General features: G+C 41.0%; 1 protein-coding gene across 1 annotated transcript; it reads right to left on the bottom strand.

Annotated features, from left to right (window-relative positions):
- Window positions 1-994: 994 nt before the first annotated feature.
- On the bottom strand, window positions 995-9,199 carry zbtb47b (zinc finger and BTB domain containing 47b). Its single transcript, XM_084747288.1, has 5 exons — window positions 7,800-9,199; window positions 5,522-5,669; window positions 4,918-5,033; window positions 3,605-3,749; window positions 995-2,079 (listed from the first exon to the last, which is right to left on the bottom strand). Exons 1-5 carry the CDS (start codon window positions 9,099-9,101, stop codon window positions 1,634-1,636), a joined length of 2,157 nt encoding a protein of 718 aa, XP_084603414.1. The 5' UTR covers window positions 9,102-9,199; the 3' UTR covers window positions 995-1,633.
- Between the last annotated feature and the right edge of the window lie 10,573 nt (window positions 9,200-19,772).

The raw sequence follows: 19,772 nt of genomic DNA, 5'->3' as shown, positions 1-19,772 counted from the left end.
TACACGTTTTTACGTAAGATATAGAATGTCAAATAGTGAGCATAAGGGTCTGGCAGGTGAAAAAGCTAACCAGCTGCTAGCTGTGGCTTCATATTTAACAAACAGACATGAGAGTGGTATCAATCTTCTTATCAAACTCTCAGCAAGAAAGCAAATAAGTGTATTTCCCAAAACTTCAAACTATTACTTTGAGAGAAGAACTTTTTACTGACAAATTTGATTTTATTCTTTTGATTCTCCTCCAGTAGTTTCATGACAAAAACAAGTTGTCGAAAGTGCACGTAGAGCCACACATCTTTGAGCGGTATTAAATACTGCATGACGGGTTCTACAGATCACTGTTTGACTAGTTTATAATAGTGATGTAATCATAGGGAGCCCTTTTAGTGTTGCGCTCTGTTGTGCCAAAAGTAATCACTGTCAGTGCTCTTTGAGAGATTTAGGCATTGGAATATAATGTTTACCATTTCACAATATACATCAGGATGAAATGTGCACACTTAATGAGCTACATAAGCAGGATTTTGTGAATATTATTATCCCTATACTCTTGGTAACTAATTACATACTGTAGATCGGGTTTAGTTGGGAAATGAGCTGTAAGTTAACATTAACATTAGATTTTAAACCCACAAATATACTGTAGGTCTGAGTACATTAGGTTTTTACTAACAAGTCACAGAAAAGTGCGATGTCGTCTCAAAGCCAAATCTACAGGAGAGGAGCGCGCTTGCTTAATGTAAGCAAAAGATGAGAGTCAACAAATTTCTCCATCTCCTGACTCGGGGAAGCTCAAACGTAGATCCGAAGATCCTCATCTCCCGCCTCTGCTTCACAACTCACACACACACACACACGCATTCACACACACTGCATTGCACAGCTGACTCTCCACACGTCACAACTTCTCTTACGTCCCGACAAACTGACGTAACGTGCCACGAATTACACACTACCACAATTATAAAAACGAAGACAGAGTACATTTTAAATATCACTAGAGTTAAATGTAAGGTGCAGGATCGATTATAAATGCTGTATAACATTTTCTAACTATAGCGGGTGAGCTAACAGGATTTGGTTATTGGCAATGCCATATACATGTATATGCTCAAAGACAAATCAGCATTTGGTTATTGCTGGGTCAGACCAGAAACACTCGCTACATCTTGGCAGAGAACGACCAAAAATAAAACTTTTTTTTTCTCATCATAGTGTGGCTCTCACTTGACCGATGACCCCCTGTGTGAGTGAAGATTTTCGGAAAAACTCCCACTTTGTAGAAGATGCTACAATCAATGCATTGTGCAAGGCTCTGGAGAGATGTGTGTGGTAGTAGTGGAAAATCCCAAATGAAACCAGAACAGTTATGAAATTCATGAGGAGAAGTGTGGTGACAGCACGTCCGACTGGACTCTGAGGTTATCTATTGTATTTACCAGAGTAAAAAATAACTATTTCTTATTGTGGTAGTTGTATGTGTGTGTTTTTATGAGGCCTCCGTGTAGCCTTCAGTCAGTTTTTCCCCTCAGTGTAAATGTCACTGAGGTGCATCACTCTCCCGCTGCAGGAGTCCTCTTAAAAGCTCTAAAACAAAAAGTAACAAAAGTGCTTCTGATGCTACAGAGATTTGTTAGTTGTTGGAGTTCATCCTACCGGCAGAGAACAGGGGAGGCGGAGGGGGTAAATGAGGGGTGGGAGGCAGCCCCCCCATGGAGTGCAGCAGGGGGAGAGACAGCTGGGTGCCGTGGAGAGGGTGCGGGCTAGAGGCAGCAGCGGGTGTGGTCACGGACGTGGCGGGGAGCGCCGCCCCCAGCTGCACCTGACCGGAAGAGTCCACGGCGGGCGAGGCCAGAGGCTGCTCGAGGCCGAGGGGGTTGTTGCCGTCAGTAACCATGGGGTTGCTGACGCGGAAGCACTTCTCCCTGTGGGCCTTGAGCATGTTGGAGAAGCGGAAGCGCTGGCCGCACACCTCGCACGGGTAGGGCTTCTCCCCGGTGTGGGTGCGGCGGTGGCGCTTCATGTTGGGTCGGCTCGTGAAGCTCTTCCCACAGATCTCACAGATGTACGGCTTTTCTCCTGCGCAAAGAGGGACGTTTTTTGGATTCATTTTCAACATTCATCATGAAACTTAAAGCTGTTTCATATCAACACATTAAAATGACTGTAACAGAGTAATAGTGTAATAGAGTGCTGCAGGGATTCTGTATTTTATTTCAATATTTTATAAGGCCAAATTTAAAGTTAGTATTGCTCAGGTTCCCTCCACAAAAAAGGGATTTTCCATTTTCCAAGATAATCTTTACAAATGAATGATGAAATGTAAACGCAATTGCTAGATGTAAAAAAGCTAATGGTAGGCTATAAACAACCTGCACCATGGTAGCATAACCCACTATCACTAATTAAATGTTTTTTTAAAGACACATTAAAGCTTCACTTCATGAGTAGTGTATTTGTTGTCAAACAAAATATGAAAATCACAGACTTTATATCAGGAATCAAACCAAAAACCCATTCAGAAAATCAGTTACTTTGAGACAAGGGAACTGGAGGTGCTAATATGCTAGCTCGTCTCTGGGTTTTAGGACTCATTCCTGCAGCACTCTACATAAAACAGCATGCTCGTAGTGTTGAACCCACAGAAAATAATGACCTAAGTCCGCAGTCCCCTTCAGTTTCATGGAGCTTTTCAGCATCATTTAGCTCATTTTTTAAAAAAAATATTGGCCCCCAACTTTGCTCTTTTGATTCACTGCCATTAGCATCATTTTCAGCCTCAGCAGGCATTTGTTTCCAGTAATAACACCCCACCGCATGCTGCCTGCTACGCATCAAATGGCAAATAGTAAGCAACTAGCTGGTGAACATAGTGGAGCAATTAGCTAAAAGACCCTCAGGAGTTGGTGGAGACCAAAAACAGAGATTAAAGAGTCAAACTTGGTCTGATGTTCATCAGCCGGCCAGAAACACAACTCCAAACAAATGCTAATGTTTCTGTCTGTCTGCTGGATGTATAAATAGGTAAGCTTTTGCTAACTATGTTGCCACATCAACTTAATAGATAACCTGTGGAGTTTTTACACCACCAGTTGTGCTATGAAGCAATGCTTTTAAAAGCAAGAAAACACACATGCACAGTGATAGATTCATGCAGTTCTGCTGATCAACAGTTGGTGGCAGTAGCACACAAAGAAGCATGGCAGTGCACCAACAATGGCAGGAAAAGAAGAAGATTGGTCGCTAGTTAACATGAATGTGAACAACACATGATTTTAAATATGCATATTAAGGGCTTTGCAAATAATTTATGAGGAAAGAAATTCATTCAACACATTTGTTAGACACAATCTGTTTTGGTGAGTAATGCTGAATGTAAACAGGACTTTAGTTTTTGTTTACAAGTAAACTCCACAGGGCATCTCTAAAAGGGGATGACATGTCAATGTTATGTTTGAGGCTTTGTCCTGTTTTTCCCCCAGCTGACCAAAAACATCTGTCAATTCTGGTTTAAAACATTTTGATCTTGTGATCTCGTTATTCAGCACCAATACACCCTTGAAAATCCTCAAAGGAAGTAGTGTGATATGACTCAATGACTCACCAGTGTGTGTCTTCATGTGTTCGTCGAAGTACTGCTTCATGTTGAAGTCCTTTCCGCACCACTGGCACATGAACTGCTTGTGTCCGATGTGGATGCTCATGTGGGAACGCAGCTGGTATTTGTACTGGAAGCGCTCACTGCAGTTCTGAAACAGCACACAGTGAACATTTTTACACAAAGTCTTAGCAATCATAAACTGTCTCATAAATGATTGGCACGAAAAAGAGCACTTGAAGGGTTTTATTCGGTTCATTCTGAGGAACATGAAGTGCTCAATGAAACTGATCCATAAAAGTACAAACTCAGACATGTCAAACTGTCCTGTTAAACATCTGATACAAATTTCAGCTGTGACAAATTTCAGAAATAAAGTCAAAAGTATTTATGGTGTAATAGAAGCTGTTTTATAGATATTACACATGTTGAGTTATGCAACTTAAAATTCGAGAATAGGTCCAATTTAGAAGCAGCAACAATTCAGAACATTTAGATTATAGTGTTTCAAAACTCAAAACTTAAAAACAGTTTCAAAAAACACAAGAATATTTAAAGTTCCTTTGCTTTAAAGAAATAGTTCAACATTTTTGGAAACATGCTTTCTTTCTTTCCTTCTTTTTTTCAATGATAATGGATACAATTGTAGATAAAAAATTAACATCTGTTTCTAAAATAATATAGCTACATGTGAGTTAATAAGAGAATTAAAGCATTTAAAAATAACACAAAAGTTACTTCCCAAGTAACTAATTACATTAATAGGCAGTAATTGGGAAAGAAATCCATTACTTACTACAATTATTAGTACTTAATTTCAGTAACTTACTCAACACTGGCAGCAGGTAACTTAAGTTGGACCAGGCCTGCTGTTTCCTCCTGTTTCCACTCTTTATGCTAAGCTAAGCTAACCCCCTCTTGTCCTCTGAAGTTTCATATTTACTGTACAGACATGAGAGTGGTATCAATTTTCTTGTCTAACTCTTGCCAAGAAAGCAAATATGCTTATTTCCCAAAATGTCAAACTTGTACCTTTAAACACTTTTGGGCCATTAATGTTCATGATTTAGTAATGATAGTGATTTTCTGTTTAGATCAGCACATCTGGATCCCTGCCTCATCTGGATTCCTTGACCATAAGAAGGATATTTTAAAAGCGCTGGCCAGAAAGGCACTTATTTGAAGTAAATTACATTCTAGACACCACCAATTTAAGAAATTAAAGGTTGTGAAGCGGTGGATATCTCAGCTGGAATGAAACTCTTCATGTGTGAGTGAAGTGGAGATCAGCAGCAGCAGAGTGTAAAAGGAGCTCAAACCTCACACTTGAAGGGTTTCTCTCCTGAGTGCTGCAGAGAGTGAACCTTCAGGGACATGCTGCGCTTGAACGACTTCCCGCATGTCTCACAGGTGAACGGCATGTCCTTCGTATGGGCTAAACACACACAAACACACACACATAGTACACGATAATGGTTAATGGTATTCAATACTGAGCCACTCTTGATCAAATAGCAGCAGGAGAACCAATAAGAAAAACTGCTGCCCTAAAATAGCACTTAAGGAACAACACCGAGATGCTTTTTAATTGGCTAATTAAGATGTTAGGGACAATGGATGTGTCTCATCTACTAAATAAGCTATTTTCTCCCAAGTATCCACATCAAACTCTCAAGTCACTCCTTAAGTGGGAAGGATAAACAGGACTCAATGGCATATGAAAGTTTACACAAACCCTCTTACCGTGGAAACTTGCAGCAGTAAAAAGGAAATATGATGCTTATCTTTCCAAAAAAGTTGAAGAGGAAAGCAACACCCAAAACAAATCCTGCACAACAATCAGTAGGATGTAGCAAAAGAAGCCTAGATTAACAAACAGGAACAAAGTGACCAATCAGGACGGTTGATTTGGCTGCCACTCACCGACCATGTGCTTCCTGACATGAGCCATGGTGTAAAACTTCTTCTCGCAGATCTCACAGGAGAACTTCTTCTCGGCGTAGCCATGGACGATCTTGTTGTGCTCGTGTAGCGACCACAGCTTCTTGAAGGCCTTGCCACAGGTCACACACTACACACACAGCAGAAGAGGAAGGCAGAATATAGTTATTACTGGAGCTATTTTGGGTGTGAGATATTAAGGAGATCATTATCTGGAACAGTCTTTACAAATACAATCCAGGTGTGTGAGCTTACACAGATACTTGAGTGTGCACTGTACCAAAAAAGCAATTAGAGTCAGTAGATTAAAGCAGCAAATGATCTTCAAAACCACAGCAGGAGTCCAGCTGCTCGCTGCAGAGTGGGTAATCGTGGAGGAACTGAGACACATCAGAATTTATTATTAGTGACTGCCAGTTGACTGAGTTACTGACTCTGATCAGGGTCAATATATTTTACAAGACTGCAACTGTGCATTTCCTAATTACTAACTAAATAATACTTTAAAAATGGAATATATTACAGTAACAAAGGGCATGAGTTTGCATCTGTGGTGAGGGTGACAAATTGAAGTCAGAGTTTTTTCAACAACAAATAAAATGCATTTAAACTGAAACCATATGAGGAATTGTATTCAGTCTGGTTGATGAGACAGGTGCACAGGAGAGGAGGCGAATGGACCACAAAGTTGCAAAAAGGATGCACATTTCTCAAGCTGCAATTTAACGTTCACCTACAAGGTTTTGGTCTGGACTGTCACAGATAAATGTGACATTGCAAGTGCAGGAGTCTTTTTTTTGCAATCAATCTGGTAAATGAATTCATGATAAAACAATTAGACAAGCTGTGTTAATTCCTGTAATATTAATGTAATAACCAGACTGAAAATCATATTTAGTTTCACTGATATAGACTTCACTCTTGGCAGTGCACTAGATAATGATTTGATGTTTTTTTTCTTGTAAAAGCACTATTTGTCTTTACTTACTTGTATTTATGTTAAATTCAAGCATCAGGAAAATATAACTACACACTGTGATCTCTGCAATCAAAGCACAAACTGAAAGCTTTTTCACCTAAAACATGCAGACAAAGGGTGTTATCGTTTTTTCAGTCTGAAGGAGTGTCTGCAGAGCTTTGTGTCAAGCTGCATAAAGCCTCAACAAGCTCCACCAATCAGGGGGTCGGGGCAGACTGTATGTAGCCTGGGAGGCAAAACCAAGGGAGCAAAATGGGCCCAAATCATTTGCTGCTGTTCATGAAGCATGTTTGTACAGTAAAAGATGACCCAGATGACTGTGTCCCCATTTTTATGAACTCCGTGCATCTTTTATATTGCAAATGACAGCCGGACAAGAAGTTACAAAGATTTTAGTGAGTCACTCAAATTGTAACTATAAAGGCCGCCACGCCAGAGAGTTGTACAGCGAAATTCCTCCATGCATCTTTGTAAAATATGTTGTTCAAGTAGTGTGGCAACCTACTAAATTCGCTAACTAGCTAAGTTGCTCATTTTGGAAGCTTGGTCATTAATGAAACAAAACTTTTATGCATTCTTTCATTCTGACAGCTGGTCAAGGTGAGATAGAGTTTAACAAGTAATTCAAATTATAACTGTAAAGGCCTGTTCACAGCAGAAAGAAACAGCAAAATCCACGTGTCTTTGTTGTTCAAGTAGCCTTGTAGCTGGTGCTGGATAGCGAGGAACATGCTAACACTGGCCTGATAGCTTAATAGCTCCTTGAGCCTCTTTCTAGTTTGTCTGTACTGAACTGTTTATTCCCACCTGGCATGTTGCTCTTGGGATTGTGCATCAATTCATAAAGAGTTTTACTGAAGAGGGAAAAATCTCCAGGCTAATAAGCTTGCTAACTCGCTCATTTATTAAGGTTGGTCACTAATGAGACACAGTTCGCAAGTTCACACAGTTTGTTCAAAAGACATCATAACTGCAAACCATTCTTCCTTTGTGGAGGAGTTTATACATATGAGTGTTAAAGTAAAGTGGAGAGTGCAGCCAAGCTAAGAAACCAAGAATAGCTTTCTCTATTTTTGGATTCACCTGGTCTCTGTTCCCTCAAAAGCCAGCACCGTCAAGATGGCCTGCTGTTGGTCATCGATGCAAATTTGTGTCACCAAAGTTGAACTCAACATGAGAAAATTGCCAAGCCACTTATTGCTGCTGTTCCCTTGTCCCTCTAAATGTTGGTGGGAGAGCAAAGCTAGGATTTTACAAAGTTAAGGTTATCATAAATTGTACCTGGATGCTCTTCTCACAGTCGGTCTGTTGGTGCAGCAGCAGCTCGCTCTCCAGCAGGAAGCGTTTACCACAGTTGTTGCAGATCTGCATGCGGTTGTGAGTGACGTTCATGTGTTTCTCCAGGTACCAGCGGTTGTTGAAGACGCGGGGACATTTCTTACACGGGAAATGTTGCTTCTCCTCCAGCCTCACCTTCTGGCCCAGGCCTTCCGCGTCCAACGTCCTCTTCCCGCCCTGCCGCTGGTTGGCCAGCGTGGCCTCTGTGAGCGTCTGCCGCATGGACGCAGTTGTACCTGCCATGGTGAAGGCCCTGGTGCCCCGGCGAGGGCGATCCATCATGGCCGGCTGCTCCAAGCCTGGAATGTTCAGGGTGTTCTCCTCCTCTTCCTCGTCTTCCTCGTCGTCTTCCTCCTCGCTGCTCTGCCCCAGCATGTCCCCCCTCCTTAGTTCCTCATCATCCTCTTCTCCAACTGTGTCATCATTCTCTGCCTCATTCTCCTCATCGTCTTCTGAATCTCTCTCGTTGTCATGGCAGTGACCAAAGATGGTGGCGGTCTCTGCGGCCGTCGCTGATTTACCCTCTGATCCCTTCGAAACATTGAGCGTCTGGTTGTTGAGGTTGACTTCAACAATGATCTGGTCTCTGTTAAACGAGGTGTGTCCATCTGCAGCCTTCGACTCCTCGCCATTGCTCTCCACTTTGCACAGAGCAGCCACACCTGTGCTCGCCCCGCCCCCTGACCCGTCCTCCTTCTGGTAATACTGCTTCTGCTGGGACGCCGTCTTTCCAGCCTCCTCTACTCTCACAGAGAACGGGCTGCTGCCTTCCCTCTTGTACACCCTCCCTATCTCCGACTCCTGTTTGATCTCAGGGTACAGCTGGCCGGGGGGCATCGCTACAGCAGCTGGGTCACCGCCGCCGAGCCCTTCCTGATTGGCCATATCTGCACAGGTGGTTCTCAGCGAGTGGCTGCTGATGAGGTCGCGACAGGAGGCTGCGATGTCGCTCATCTGAAGCAGGGTAGCGGCGTTGAGCACGTCGCGGACAGTGCGGCTGCTCACCAGCAGTTTGGAGGTGTAGATGAAGTTGAGGATCTGCTGCAGGCCCTGCGAGGTCAGAGCGTCCAGCGACAGGTCCACCCGCCGCAGCTGTTTGCTTTGGGCGAAAAGAGAGTGGAAGAAAGGACTGTAGGCTGCCAGCACGCCCTTGTGGGCCGGGAAGGTGCTGTGCTGACGCACCAGAACGATGTCGACGTCGCACAGGTCAGGCTGGAAGAGGCGCTGCTCGTTCAGCCTGTCCATCAAACAGGTAAAGTGCAGAGCCACATCCTCCACCAGAGAGAACTCAGCAGAGGGGAAGTCTGTGGTCTTCTCCACTATGAGCTGCAGGGACAAAGACAGACAACAATGTTAACATAGTAAGGAGTTTATTATCATACACTGAAATACTCAGGAGAATGTTTTCAAGTTATTTTGAGTTATCAAATTATTCTCATTAAAAGAAACATTTCTTGTTCCTACTTCCAATAAAAAAAACTTCACATTGTTACATCAAAACTTTTTGATATTTCATAAAACCACCATATATCCAAACTTTTGTCATTATAACAGCCAAGTTGGCATGTTGTTATAACAAAGTAGAAGTACTGACAGTTGTATGACTCTGCCAACCAGACAGGTTGCAGTTTACATCCATGTCTTTAGGATGTAAGCATTAATGACTTTGAAGGAATTTAATATGGATGTACAATAATGTGCATTAAAATTACGATGTCACAGTGAAGTTGATCTTTGACCTTTTTAGCTTCACTTCATCATTGACTTTGACCACCATCAATTCATCCTTGAGTTCAAGTCCGATTCTGTCACAACATTCTTAAGATATTGCGATACTGGCGAATGGGGCGTTCAGATGGACAACCCAAAAACAAAAATACCACCTAGCATTTATCTCATCTGGATGCACGTGCTTTTGTAAACTTTATGCATAACAAAAAATTTCCACAGGGAGTTAAAATGACAAAAAATGAAACTGAGAAAAACGAGTCAGAACCTTGAGAGACACTGTAGCTTTAAGAGCATTCATGATGATAAGATGATAAAATCCAGACATGTGGCATTGTTTCTTTATGTATTATTATTGTGGGATGCTTTTGTTTTCTTTGTGCATAATATGTGTGTAGAAGTGATTGTTGATGACCAGGCTATGACTCGGTACTGGTCAGTACCATGCTGGCTTCCCACCTCCTCCTGACAGAACGAGCAACATGCACAACTCCACTCAGAGCTTAAATGAGCTTTCAGTTCACCCCCTCTCTCTCATCAGTACCAATGGACAGTGTCCCACCCTCTGTCTTACGACCTGCTTACCCTTCCTGACCACATACTGAACCCCATGAGGCTATATGCATATGCTTCAGTGTATCTGCCAAAATGAATAACCTAAAATACTCAGTGCTGAGTGTTATGTATCCATCATCACCCTTCCACCGACGCTCAAATGATGGACCGAACACTGTGTGGGTTGTTCCATTTACAACCCACACAAGTTTTTAAAATTAACAAATATATAACCCCTGTAAAAGGTGCCTGTAGAGGTCTGTCTGTGTCAGCCCAGTGACAGACTGGTGACCTGCTGGTGCCCTGTGCAGAGTAAATCCACCCCGTCACCACAGACAGGCTTCAGCCCCCCCGTCACCCTACACAGAATAAGCAGTTCAATACAGTAATGGGTGGATGATACTTCGATCATCAGATAAAACCATATTTGAAACAGCAAGTGCAGTTTTTTTTCCCATCAGATCAAGACTACAATCTCTTGATCTTCTAGTTTTAAAACCATATAGATGTTTCTTTTCAAACACACCGACTTTTAGTGTCATAAGATCACTTCCATGTTCTCAAGAGACTAAATATGCAGACTGTGAGGTTCAAAGTTCATCCTTGGACCTTTAGTCGTTTGGCCTTTAACCACTTTGGTAATTGAATGATGAGAAGTCCTTAAAGTGCTCAGAAAACACAGATATCAAAACATCTACAATTCAACATCAATCAGAATTAATTTAATTCAAATTAATCTGCTTAAGAAGCATTCTTGTGGTGAGATTAGTTTCCTCAACTAAATAGTCTAAGGTTCAATAATTTAATTAATTTCAATGTTAAACTTATCCATAAATACGTATATGATCAGGCTCTGAAGATGCTCGGTGACATGGTGAAACCCCTCACAGTCTCAGCGGCTCAGCAGCGGCAGTAATGGGGAACTGAGAGGTGATAATTCATAACCCCTCCTTTGGACAGACATCTTCTCTTTTAAGGGGATTAAATAAGAGCAAGTCCTTACCCATAGAACTAAAAATGGATAATGAATGGGATCATTTAAAACTCAAAGTGAAGCAGTGTTTGAAGACGGATCAGAAGTGTAGCCATGGGTCAGTGCATAAAGATGGGCGGGAGGGGCTATCTTATGGTGCTCGGCACTGATAGGTAATCGCTGTACTTTGCACTTAGTAGCCTTATTTAACCCTTCAACTACTAACTACTTCATCTTCAGATGAAGCTGAAAAAAAAGCTCAGTCTATTTCTCTTTGGTTTGTTTGTTTTCAGGAAAATGCTCACATTTCACATAACACTGTCATTATTCTGTGATATAATATAGCTTAGTGTTTTTAAGTGTTCTGCACAAAGTCACAGACTGCATGCATGCTGCACGATACGAGTCAGAGAAAAATCAAAAGGTGTAACACTCAGCGCTCTGTGCAAGGTCCTCAACTTCCCAAGGTGGGTTTATTTTAGCACAGGAAGGGCAGGGTTTCGATCCAGACGGGATGTGAGTGGGGACAGAGCAGCAAACAGAGCAAACACACACACACACACACACACACACACAAGCATACGTGATGTGCAACCATGCACAAATACAACACAAATGCACACACACACACACAACAAACACAAACACAGTGTCTGGTCTCTGCAAGGACCGACTGGTCGGAGCATTGGTATTCAGTGCCATCTCCCTCCCATTAGTCGGCTCTCTCAGCACACCCACTCACTACACTGTCCCTGAGGAATGGAGAATTATGCACAAGACAAAACACGTCGGGAGAAATAATTAGGGAAACCATGCCGAATAAATACTAACTAACCCTCCAAACAATTAGTGGAATTTATCATTCTGGGCGTCTATTGAAGCCAGAATAGGACAAGTATTGATACCAGCCTTGTTTTGGCTAACGTGGTGCTGGAAATGATGTAGCTGTGAGTTGTAATTACATCTCTACATCTCTTATTTTTCAGTATTTACAGTTGTGTGTGCAGGAAAAGAGATGGCATACAAACAATAAAGACAAACTCAAAACAGGAAGAGATTAAATTAATAATTCATGTTGCGGCAATTACTTTCATGTCATTTATTTAAAGTCTATAGTAAATGAATCACACTACAAAGACAGCTCATTATTCTTTATATTAAATATAATTCTTTGCCTTTCTTTGCTGCCCAATACATTTTCTCTTTCAGATCAATGAAAATGACTTTTCATTGTTAAGGCTGCAAAAAAATGGATTTGCATTAAAGCCTAACCTTGAAAATCTGGCCTGTTTGAAGAATTCAATTATGGAGTGTTAGATTTATTCATAGTTTTGAGCTGCTAAATTGGACTGTGAGCCAGAGAGGAGTGGAGATCGGGTTATCTCTCTCCGTGCGAGGCTACAGACATCGCCCAAGGGCAAAACGTTGCAGCCTTAATCAGATCAAGTATAAGTTGCAGACTGGAAGTTATGCTCCTTTAGCGATAACGATCGGCGTCTTCTTCTGGGATTCAAATAGGACAACGCAGTCATAGATTAAATTCTACAGGAGGAATATCAACAGATTCAAAACACCAACAGCTTAGTGTTAAGAAGATTAAACAATAATTTCAAAGGTTTAAAAGGTTTCATGTAGGGATGTATTTCCATGACATATCGCTTTAAATTGTAGGTTTAGTTAATATTCCTGAAAACAAAACAGCTGACACCCACTCGGCCTCTCCAGGATGGCAATATCTGGGAAATAATTAATGGATCTGAAAATTTGCCTGATTCATTTGAAATGTAGAATAAAGATGTTTGTCATTCACACCTGTAAAGCAGGACTCCAAATGAGCTCCCAGATGATTTCACCACTGTTTTTATGCTCTGTGGTGTTAGATTTTTACCTCAATACTGAGCGTGTGATTGGACATTTTGAGTGCAATATTTTTTTACACATACATAAGCTCTGTTTTTTTTTTTAGAGAAATTACTATACTTTAATTTGAGCCAAGACAAAACCCTCCTGTGCTCAATAAATGTGTTTTTTCTATCATCCATATAAGAGCACAATAGTGTCACTCAGTTTCACTCATTTGCTCTCTTTATATCTTACACAGACCTGCCAACACTCCCATTTTTCCTGAGTTTCCCATGAATTTCTCCTGTATTTCAAGGCCATCTCCCAGACAGGGGAGGACAGGACGGTGTTCCACCCAAGCAATCCAGACACACCCCCAGATTTAAAGGGATAGTTCATCCAAAAATTAGTTATCTACTCTCCCTCATGCCAACTGTCCACAAAACACTGCTGGAGTTTCACAGGAAAACAGCATTGCAGAATCTCCCAAACAATGGAAGTGAACGGTAACCAGTTTTCAAATGTAAAAAAAAAAATCAACAGAAAACACTATCTGAACTGGGTGTGTGTGTGTTGTGACGGAGTGCAAACAGCATGTCGGGGCTTTAGGAGACCAGACGAGCAGTATGGAGCCATTTTATGTTTTTTTTCCAGTTGTTTTTTACATTTGAAAACTGGCCACCATTCACTTCCACTCCAGCACTGTTTTGCAGACTAAAAATAAACCTGACACTCAGTTGCTATGAGGCGAGTAGATAATGAGTCAATTTTCATTTTTGGGTGAACTGTCCCTTTCTGTACAATCTATACTCCTTTATGTCCACATCTTTCCATTAATCATAAACTGGAGGGGTTGCTGACTTTTTTTCTCGGACATGCAGCTTTAGCTTCAGTTTTTGTGATATCATTTATGCATGTAAACATAAATGCATGTTTAAGGCCTTTTCACATGATTGAAGTTTCAAAAAGAAACAGATGGAAACTTTTGAAAGTCAGTCAGATGCAGAATTTTCAGCCGAATCAAGAAGATAACATAGATTACCTGTCTACCTAGAGCTGCTAAAATCTGCTAGTGACAGTCTCAGCTGACAAAATTGGTGCCCGCCACTTAGAAATGTGAAACCAGACCTACTGTTTCAAAAAATTACTATACATTTTGAGTGGCAGCTAAACCTGCTGCAGTTATGATTGCATATGTAAGAGTAACTAAGGGGGTTAACTTTTATCAAATTAGCAAACTAGCACAGTTGGCTGCTGCATATCTGGCAGAAGTTAGCTAGCTGGCAACCAAAAACACTAAGATGCAAGCTAATAAAGCAAAGACTAACTTATAACCATAATTTCATACAGGTGAACTGTCTCCTTATCATTCTGTAATTGTTTCTTTACACCCCATATAATCAATTATCCTACTGCTCAATAATCAGAATGAAGGCAAAAAGCCAGTCAGAAATTACATAGGCTACTTCTCTGGCTCCACCAAAATATATTTGTGTTTGCTTCACTCCACAAAATATTATTCATCTGCTTCAAAATCTTTTAAGTGCTAAAAATGTTCAATCATGTGCTCTGAATTAATATCCTTATTATGGGTGTTTTTCTGCATAGCAGCAAACATATTGAAATGCAGATGCTCTAAGTTTATCTGCTGAATAATAGAGGGGGTTCAATCAGTGAATGATTGCATTATTTCCATCTAAACAGATGCTTTAAAACATTTTAATCCAATAGCAAATAGTTGTGTTTGCCATGCAGCTGCTGTGTGTGTCACAATATGCAATAAAGACGAAGCCATCTTGTCACATTTCATCACATACTGTCGCCAAACAAATTGAGTGAGTACTTTGCATCCAACTCCCTCCATCTTTCTCTGTCATTATCTGTCTCTCACCCCTTTTCTCTCCGCCTCCCCCCTTTTCCTTGGAAATGTCAGGGAGAGAGCTTGTTTGCTGTCATTAGAAGGAGCGCCACCTTTAACCAGCCTCTCAGTCAGATGTCTCCCAATACATTATTCATATCTGGCCTGACCTGTGACAAACACGCGGCGGGGGGGATTACTGACGCACCCAACAAGAGGTGTCATTTAAACCGGCTTCAATCAAAGCTGTGTGTAAACCCTTTCCACATTCATCCGCTGAACACAACATGTGAGGGGATCCTCTCACGCTGTAGAAGCAGCTCAGCGGGCCTGTTTCACAAGGAAACTCTGGAGGTTAGACGGATACTTCACTGATCCTGAGGGAAATTAAGATTGACGTGTTTAAATCCAAAAACAATTTTTTACAGGAGGTGTGCTGTGCCCATCGCATATTATAGAAAAAGGCAGTTCTGCTTATAGAAATGTATTTACGGCATAAAAATCATCTTCACACTTTACTGTGTTCACACTTCATTGCTGTTATTAGATAAAAGCTGTTAACGTTGGAAGGTTGAAATTGTTTAATCACTTGCTGAGAAAACAGTATCGCCCCAAGGTCGATTTCGTAGATGTTTCTGAGCGTTTCTATACAATCCTCATCAGCAGATAAAGTCTGCTGGACTTAAACAGTGCTGGGTACCAAACTGTGATACTCTTATTGGTTAATTACAAACGAGCATCAAAAAAATACCTTGGCATTCAACTGCTTTGAGTGGAAAAAATGTCAAGAGTTGGAACAAACAATTTGAGTTTAACCACACTGTAATGAATTTTTATGTAACAAAACTGCTTTGAGCTGAAAATTAAACTTTGAAATGAAATCTTTGTGCAAATAAATCTAATGTATAATGCGATCCTTACAGAAGAACCAGAGATACGAAAAAGGCGGACTTAGGGTTGGGCGATAGGATGAATATATCGCCTGTCGACAATGCACTGAATCCAACGCTGTCTGTTTTTTCTGGCCGATTTTTGGGGCGATATTTGTTATTCTGCTAATGTAATGGTCTGAAGAGTGACACGCTCTCACCCAGCAGCACAGTACACACCCACTCAGACAGAATATGAGTGAGAGCCTGTAACCTGCAGAGTTAGACTCTTTGCACTCTTTTCACAGGATTTAATTCGACCAAACCAGATTTTGTGACTGTTGGAACAGTGGAAAGACCAACAAGGCTGGTGTAGGTGAGTTTTACATGTTTTTATGTAGAGTTTGAATGAAGCGAGTTCACGAGCCAATTAAGTTTGTCTCAGTTTGGAAAAAGAGAGAAACTTGAATTCCAAAAGTTTCCTCACTGGACGAAAAGTGTAGCTTGATTTTCATCAGAAACACCACATCACATTTTATGGGAAAAGCAGACAAACAAAAGTGTCACTTGACAGTTAAAAGACAGTTACAGCCACCCACACAAGTTTTATTTTCAATTATTCTGGTTGATTAGATCTCTGTTCAGGTTGAAGGTGGGTTGGAGCATTGATGAGAATTTATCAGGTCACAAACCTCATCTACCGATAAGAATGATAAAGGTGTAACTTGTCCTGCCCTATCTATACAAGCCCACACAGTCCTGAGAAGACATCTGATCAGTCAGATTAACTAAAAACATCTGTGTGGGTGTCCAGAGGCTTTAAGGAAGTTAAGAAAAGCTGTAAGGCATCTTTTCTGTATTGTAAAGTTACATTCAGGCCAACAAAAATGTGCTTTGACCACCAAATTTAGAAGTTTGGTAAACCGGAAGCGCCAGTGTTTAGAAATATTAGCATTTATCCCTTAACCTGATCAGATTTAGAGGGATGACACATTTTTTCACTGCTTTTTTTCATTCAAAATGATACTAATTGGTCTGATGAATGTGCTCTAATTAAACGTCAAATTTACTGAGTCTGAAAGGTCAGAACTGACTAAATCAAATCCAGTTTTTCATTGTTTGACTGGTCTAATGGGTTTCACTCAAGTATGCGTCAGACATCAAATTTGTCCAACTCTGGAAGGTTGATGCATTTTTTGGAGGATAATTAGGCATTTTCACAACAATTTCCTGATCAGCCTGATGGCAATGCTTTAATTAGAATTCATATTTTTAAACTTTAAACCTACTTAATCCAGTTTTGATGAAGCTGTGATGGATGATGCACAGGATTACTGCTTGGCCCAAGAGGAGCCAGCGTCATTCATTAGAAAAACAGAAATAAACTCAGTATTTCCGTCGCTTTTGTTATCTTCAGCGGCGCTCAGACTTAATGGTCAATGTGTTAATCACATGTGATTTCAAAAAAAGTGCATTTTGTGTATAACCGGTGCATCCTGGACTTGGCAGAGGCCTGACTCCTGGGCCTGAGCCAGTCGGAGTCGAGTCAGAGAATGAAATCCCTCTTTCTAATTTGACTTTCACTAGTGAGAATGACCTTTCTCTCCCACACCTTTGCACTGGACGGCCTGTGCAGATTTACTACTCTGTAAAGTCTGCGTCTCCGTCACTGTGCAGCTCAGCTACAGACTGGAGATGTACCGCGACCTCCACAGGGCTGCCATTTTAAAAGTTCCCCTGTCCGCTCACTGTAATGTAGTTGAGTCTTATCTATAAAAATGGCTACCTGTCAGGGCAGCTTGTGTAAATCTTTACCTGAGTAAAACTAAACAAGGTTTTAAATATTCATCCTTTTCTCTTGTGCTAAATTAAAGCAGTTATTTCCCTTTAAATGTTGCTCTGTCGCTATTTTACACACACCTTTTGTGACAGCAGATTTATGAGCAGGGATCTAAACCGCATCTACCTTGACTGTCTTGTTTGCCTGCCGACCGGTGAACAGACTGAGCCATTAGCGGGGGCCAATGTCAGAGCACAGCACAGAGTCATGGACACATCAATAGTGTGAGGGAGGGCAGGTTGTATTCAGGCAGGAGGGAGTCCCAGGGGGAAAACACTGCGGGGGTTAAAGCTTTCTCTCTGTCTGACTACAGACTGCTCAGACTGAACTCAGTGTCCTCTTACATCACCGTCTTCATCTTTTTAAGCCGACATAAATTTGTATAAGGCATAAACTTTGTTGCTGTGAAATATTTATACCTTGCAAGTTAATTGGACCCTCTGAACTTTGGATCACTGACCACAAAGTTTGAGTGCAGTGCTTAATATTAATACAAATATCAAATGACAACATATCTAGACAACTAGGACTAAATATATACACAGAAAATGTCAGTTTGTTTCTTATTTGTTTACAAAGAATCATCTGCCATCTTTCCTTTAACTTATTTTTATGCCTTTTTTAAAGTATGACATTGAGTTTAATCTCCATATACAACCCTGTCTTGTAAAATGATAAATAAATCTATCCTGTGTAAAAGGTCGATGGCGACGTCAAAATTTGAAATAAACGTCCTCCATTCAATGTAATCATATGTCAGGAATCATTCTTCCATTATACCATTTTATCATGTTGACTCTGATCTGTTTTTAAAAAGTCTGAGTTGAAGTTATCAAAGTTTTTAGCCTCACATGATGCATAAGAGAAAACATTTAATACATTTGAACATACGTGACTTTCCTTACATGTACATATGAATTTATGTTAGAAATTATTATTTATTTATTGAATATTGTCATAATGATGTCCAACACATTGCCTAGCTCTGATCTCTATTATTATCTGAACACACATTGTGGCCTTCATTAGTTTGCTCTGTTGTCATGGAGATGGAGATTCCTCCCCATTTACCACCACCTGTTGACACGTGACCAAAACTGTCATAACGAGGAAATGATCATCAACGCTTTTGAGGAAACTGTAATTAATCACTGCTAATTAAGGTCACAAGATGTGGTCGAAAGATTGAGAGAAATCAAGTAATTGGACTTGATGATAAGAGTTTGTCAAGATGCTTTTTCCAAAGTAAAGAAAAAACATTCAAATTCATCTGCTAGTATCACCAGTAGAGTGGGATTTTTGACTTGTGTTTATTGATTAATCTGTTAATTATTTATCAGAATAATCAGTGAATGGTTTTGTCTACAAGATGTCAGAAAAATTGTGAAAAATGTCCATCACAGTGTCCCAGAGCACAATAACACCCCCAAGCTCCAAATGTTTAGTACTAAATTCAATAGTCAATATTTGCTGTTATTATTCACTGAGACTATAACTGAAATGATTAGTTGATTGCTTTGATTAGACAGGAGACAAATTAATTTACAACCCTGATTGCAAAAAGGAAGCTGAGCTCATCTTGTCAGTATTTTTTGTCAAATCAAAAACACAGTTCAAACAGCCCTAATTCAGACAACAGAGTTACTCGATGTTTTATCAAAGGATCATTACAGTAAGTGAATTATAGCTCTACCTCTGATCTCAATATAAATCCACATGGCTCTGCAAAGCAATTCTCTCAATCTAACTTCTATAAATCTCATTCAGGCCATAAAATGCTCATAAAATAAATTTACAAATAAGTGCAACTTGCTAGCAGCCACATGTCAACCTGTTCATAAGTCACTCTGCTTGGAAATGATCACTGGGAACAAAAAGAGATCAGCCGACCATCCACAGTCATGAAAACGGCAATCCCATAAGCTCATGTCTCGGCCCTCTTGTCACCCAGTGGGAGGTGGGGGTTCAGGGGGTCTGCCACTTCCACCAACAGAGCACTTCAACCTCCAGTAAAGAGCACACTCAGCAGCCCTCCTCACAGCGAGGCCTCCTGCTGAGGGGCGCGACGCGGGGCTCGACGTGACTGACACCCGGAGGAAGGAGAGTGGGCACCGTGTCAGGCCTCATCTCACTCACTGGCATGGAGATGGTAGGAGAGCAGCGCCCTCCCTTCCACACATACACACACACAGATCCCTGAGTCATCATCAGCGCAGACGAGAGCAAAGCATGACAGGCCCGAATACAAACT

Source organism: Lutjanus erythropterus, chromosome 21, assembly GCF_056507025.1.
Source record: "Lutjanus erythropterus isolate fLutEry1 chromosome 21, fLutEry1.hap2, whole genome shotgun sequence".
NCBI lineage: Eukaryota > Metazoa > Chordata > Actinopteri > Lutjaniformes > Lutjanidae > Lutjanus > Lutjanus erythropterus.
Note: the sequence above shows the minus strand (reverse complement) of the source record. Positions and strands in the feature narration are given on the sequence as shown.

Excerpts from the sequence above, each read along its gene's own strand:
- zbtb47b (XM_084747288.1), bottom strand. The coding sequence starts at position 9,101 with ATGGACAGGCTGAACGAGCAGCGCCTCTTCCAGCCTGACCTGTGCGAC. Across the intron at positions 5,034-5,521 it reads TGTCAGGAAGCACATGGTCG|CCCATACGAAGGACATGCCG; the intron begins GTGAGTGGCAGC and ends GTGTGTGTTTAG. Across the intron at positions 3,750-4,917 it reads AGAAACCCTTCAAGTGTGAG|AACTGCAGTGAGCGCTTCCA; the intron begins GTTTGAGCTCCT and ends GTGCTGTTTCAG.